The 4,579-nt window shown below is 41.8% G+C and overlaps 1 protein-coding gene across 1 annotated transcript; it reads left to right on the top strand.

Annotated features, from left to right (window-relative positions):
- The first annotated feature begins 594 nt into the window (after positions 1–594).
- LOC119278457 (inactive anthranilate O-methyltransferase 1-like) lies at positions 595–2,930 on the top strand. The gene is made up of 4 exons (XM_037559806.1): positions 595–705; positions 1,540–1,932; positions 1,999–2,265; positions 2,360–2,930. The coding sequence occupies exons 1-4, from the start codon at positions 631–633 to the stop codon at positions 2,705–2,707; spliced, it is 1,083 nt and encodes a 360-aa protein (XP_037415703.1). The 5' UTR covers positions 595–630; the 3' UTR covers positions 2,708–2,930.
- The last annotated feature ends 1,649 nt before the right edge of the window (positions 2,931–4,579 follow it).

Raw genomic sequence — 4,579 nt, 5'->3', positions numbered from 1 at the left:
CCATGCCATGGAAATTTGCATGGAACGGAAGTTCAAGTTGAGTCAGAAAGGCTCTAAAAATTGTGGTCTTGAGCACTCCTATTGCTTTCAAAGCAGACACCCATGGATGTGCCTGTCGAGAAGGAGTGCTCGAGTTTGCCTCTATTTTGGTGAAGGTGACTTGGTTGACTATGCTGCGACATATGAAGTATACATTAATGTCTACTTTTACAAGTTACTGATTTTTGCTAAAGCCGAGTATTATTCGGCATCTTCCCTATTTTCAATGAGGATTAGATAAAAGTTTTCTGCATATGTACTCTAAGCATGACTTGTTATCTCCCCAATAGCAAGGTTACTCTGCATGAGCGCTGAAGAATAATTAACTACTGTCACTGTAAATAATAAATATATAAAAACAATACCACTGAAAGAAAAGATTCTATATATGCTACTTTCCATTTCTGAAACGTCATGCAGTTTTAGGTGCAACAACGTTGTCAGCACCGTACCCGCGGCCATTGTGAATGGTCCCAGGAAAACGAGATATTTAAGTGCTACTTCATTATTAGTACTTACAGCACCAACCTGTTCCCTGCAGATTCAAACCTGCAGTCTAGCACTTTAGCCTAGCTTACTCTAGACAGAGCCATGGCCTCCAAACAGGCTGTGCATATGAAGCATGGCCAAGGCGAAACAAGCTATGCTCGCAACTCCAGTTTTCAGGTAGTATCTTATCTTTTCATTGAGTGGTCTCTATGACCTTTTATTTGACATTTGGCTTCCAAAACTGAAGATCCAGTTTTAAGGTAGTATATTATCTTTTCATCCTCCCCGCCCCCCAAAAAAAAACTTATCTTTTCATTGAGTGGTTTCTATGAGCTTGTATTCGACCTTCCAAAAATGAACTAGTATTACCGTGATTTCAATGAAGAGCCGATAGAGCAATGTTAGAGAAGAAATCGGGGTGGATATAGTTTGTTAAATGCTTGGTTGTATGTACCCTTTTGTAGCTCGTTACATTTATTACTGGATACTGGCTCTCTCCTTCGCTCTCTGAATCCTAAGTTAATTAAAAAACATGAAAGGAGAAGAGAAATGTCTTCAAGACAGAACAAATCCCTTTCCTGATAGTATTAACGTGCTCATGAAGAGTAATTCGTTGAAAAGTACTTTGGAGAATTTGGACACTGCGGTGAAAAGAATATGCAGCCTAAAAGTGATGTGCTAGCAGATCAAGGCTTTCGTCAACAAATCACAATATTTGTAACAAATAGAATGTTCAAGACAAAAAAAGTGATTGTGTTGGGCGAGCTGGATAATGTTCTGCATCGCTACACCGGATTCAGCAGACAAAGCCACACAAAAAGTAGGAGCTGTGTGGCGAAACCGTATCAAGAAAGAAATATATGTCCTCGCTTGTTGATGTGCCTAGCAGCCTTCCCTATGGTACTACAAGATGGCTTTATACAGATAAAGAGCGTATGAGCTAATTAACAAACCATGCATTGAGCAAAAATATTATACTAGATTTTCTGAAGGACTACAACTTGATTGCAGAGAGCTGAGCAGAACAGGATGAAGCCCCTGATAGAAGAGGTCATCACCGACTTATGCAGCAGCACTAGTACCTTGTTGCACGGAAAGATAGTGATCGCAGACTTGGGATGCTCCTCTGGTCCAAATGCTCTAGCACTGGTATCGACTGCCATCAATGCCATCCACAACCATTGCCTTCAGTTACAGCAGCCACCACCGGAAATATGTGTGCTACTCAATGACCTTCCTGACACCGACTTCAACACGGTGGTGAAGAGCTTGGTCACACTCCGTCAAAGCAAGAACCCTGTTGTCGTGACCGGTGTCGCACCGGGATCGTTTTATGAGCGGCTCTTCACTAGTAACTCCCTGCATGTTGTTTGCGCGTCGAACAGCTTGCAATGGCTATCAAAGGTTAGAGCTCGAAGAATTGATCCAGTTGGATTACTTGCGAGTTTAAGCAAAATTTTACCTTTACAGGCTCCTGAAGATCTAACGAGGAACCGCATCCCAGCTTTCAACATTGATGAGCATGCTAGGCGTGAAATGCTCCCAATGGTCCGTGAGGCTTATGAACAACAATTCAGGAAAGATTTCAAGCTTTTCCTGGAGCTGAGAGCCAAAGAGTTGGTCTCAGGAGGCCGAATGGTTATTTCCCTGGTAGGGACGCGTTCTGATGTAATCGCCTCCGAATTCTCTCTTTTCCCGGGAATTTTAGCTCAGATTCTAAGTGTAATGGTCGCGGAGGTACATTTATTTGCCCTTTTCTAGTATAGGAAATTATCTATTGCAATTGTATGTGCGGTTATTTTACCTCCCAATCTCATGACATGTCTGACAGGGTGTGATCGACAAAGCAAAATTTGATTCCTTCTATGTGCCGCTCCATGGACCTTCCATCGAAGAGGTAAGGGAGATCATCAAAGGAGAGGGGTCCTTTTCGATCAAGGAGATGTGTGTCCATGACCCTACGGCCGAAATGAACATTGCTCTGAGCAGCCCAAGCAAGTTTGTGAATAATCTGATAGCCTTATTTGAGCCCATAATAGTCCAGCATTTTGGAGAGGTTATGGATGAATTTGTGAGGGCGGCAGAGCTGCACTGGAGTCTCGATGTGGATGGGAGCTTGCGAGAGGAGCGGGCCAGAACCTCTCGAGCTATGTTGGTTGTATCCCTCGCAAAGGCATGAAGATGAGGCATCGGTGCCTGGAGATATATGCAACACATTTAATGAGATCGTACTTAATTGTGTGGAATGGACATATAAATAAGCAAAATAGTGTTGTTGTCTATGTAACATTGTGTGATCGATGTATGGTGTGCACAAATTCAGACTGACATTTGTGTCATGTATCTTTGTTAGGAAGATCTGCATTGAGAGTAAAGGAGCCCTAAAGGAGAATAAATGTTGAACCCACCGCCAATTCACATAGATTTCCCTATTGTAAACGAGCGATGAACGTCGTACCTCGTTGGAGGCGACGGTTCCGTGTTATATAGGCAGGGGCGTATCCCTGAGATATGCATACAGGCTGTTTAGATTACATCTTGGAAACCAAGCAAAGAGAGAAGATAGAGATAAAAGAGGTTACAAGAATATTGTCTAGCTCTATCTCTAACTAACCTAGCTCGGCCTAGGTGGGGCCATTGCGCCTAGCATATCAAGTTTAACACCCTCCCATAATCACAACTTGGTCAAGTTGAGATTACGTTTAAACTCTTCAAAACTCCTTGTAGGTAAGGCCTTGGTAAAACCATCTGCAACTTGATCTTGCGAGTGAATGAATCTAATGTCCAATTTCTTGGCAGCAACTCTTTCTCTGACAAAGTGAAAATCAATTTCGATATGTTTGGTCCTTGCATGAAAAACTGGATTAGCAGAAAGGTATGTGGCAGAAAGATTGTCACACCATAAACATGGAGCTTGCTTGCAACGTACACCAAGCTCTCTCAACAAGGACTGAACCCAAATGATTTCTGATGTGGCATTAGCTAATGCTTTATATTCTGCTTATGTACTAGACCTGGATACAGTAGCTTGTTTCTTTGCACACCAAGAGATTAAATTAGGACCAAAGAAGACTGCAAAACCACCTGTTGAGCACCTATCATCCAGACAACCTACCCAGTCAAAATCTGAGAATGCACTGACAAGAGTTGATGATGACTTGCTGAATGTTAACCCAACGCTCAAGGTATCTTCAACACATCTAAGTATGCGTTTTGCAGCTGTCAAATGTACTGTAGTAGGTGCATGAAGAAATTGGCATACTTTATTGACAACAAATGAAATATCAGGCCTAGTCAGAGTTAAGTACTGTAGCACACCAACCATACTTCTGTAACTGGTGTTGTCATCTTGATTCAAGAGTTCTCCTTCTGACAAGGATAATTTTTCTGTACTGGATAAAGGTGTTGGAGCTGGCTTACAGCCCTGCATTCTTTCTCTGGCTACAAGATCAGTTGCATATTTCTCTTGAGATAAGTGAAGGCTATCTCCATTCTTCTTAACTTCAATCCCAAGAAAATAATGCAAGTCTCCTAGATCCTTAAGAGCAAACTCAAAGTTCAAATCCTTTAGCAGTCCTGTAACAGCCTCATTTGATGAACTTGTGACAATAATATCATCAACATATATAAGGACAAATATAGAGGTATTTGACTTATTGTAAATAAACAATGAGGTGCCAGACTTAGAAGGAGTAAACCCAAGTGTTTGAAGTTTTGAGCTCAATCTGGAATACCATGCCCTAGGAGCTTGCTTCAATCCATACAAAGCCTTGTCAAGTTTACACACATGGAAAGGTTTGTTTTTGTCCTCAAACACAGGAGGTTGTCGCATGAACACTTCCTCTTCTAGAACGCCATGAAGAAACGCATTCTGTACATCTAGCTATCGTAAACTCCATCCCCTAGACAAAGCAATAGACAAAACAAGGCGAATAGTAGCAGCCTTCACAACAGGACTGAAGGTGTCCTCATAGTCTATGCCACATCGTTGCTTAAAACCTTTCGCAACGAATCTAACTTTATAGCGATCTATGGTTCCATCAGATTTTCT

Source organism: Triticum dicoccoides, chromosome 3B, assembly GCF_002162155.2.
Source record: "Triticum dicoccoides isolate Atlit2015 ecotype Zavitan chromosome 3B, WEW_v2.0, whole genome shotgun sequence".
Taxonomy (NCBI): Eukaryota; Viridiplantae; Streptophyta; class Magnoliopsida; order Poales; family Poaceae; genus Triticum; species Triticum dicoccoides.
This window is presented reverse-complemented; position numbering and strand designations above follow the sequence as displayed.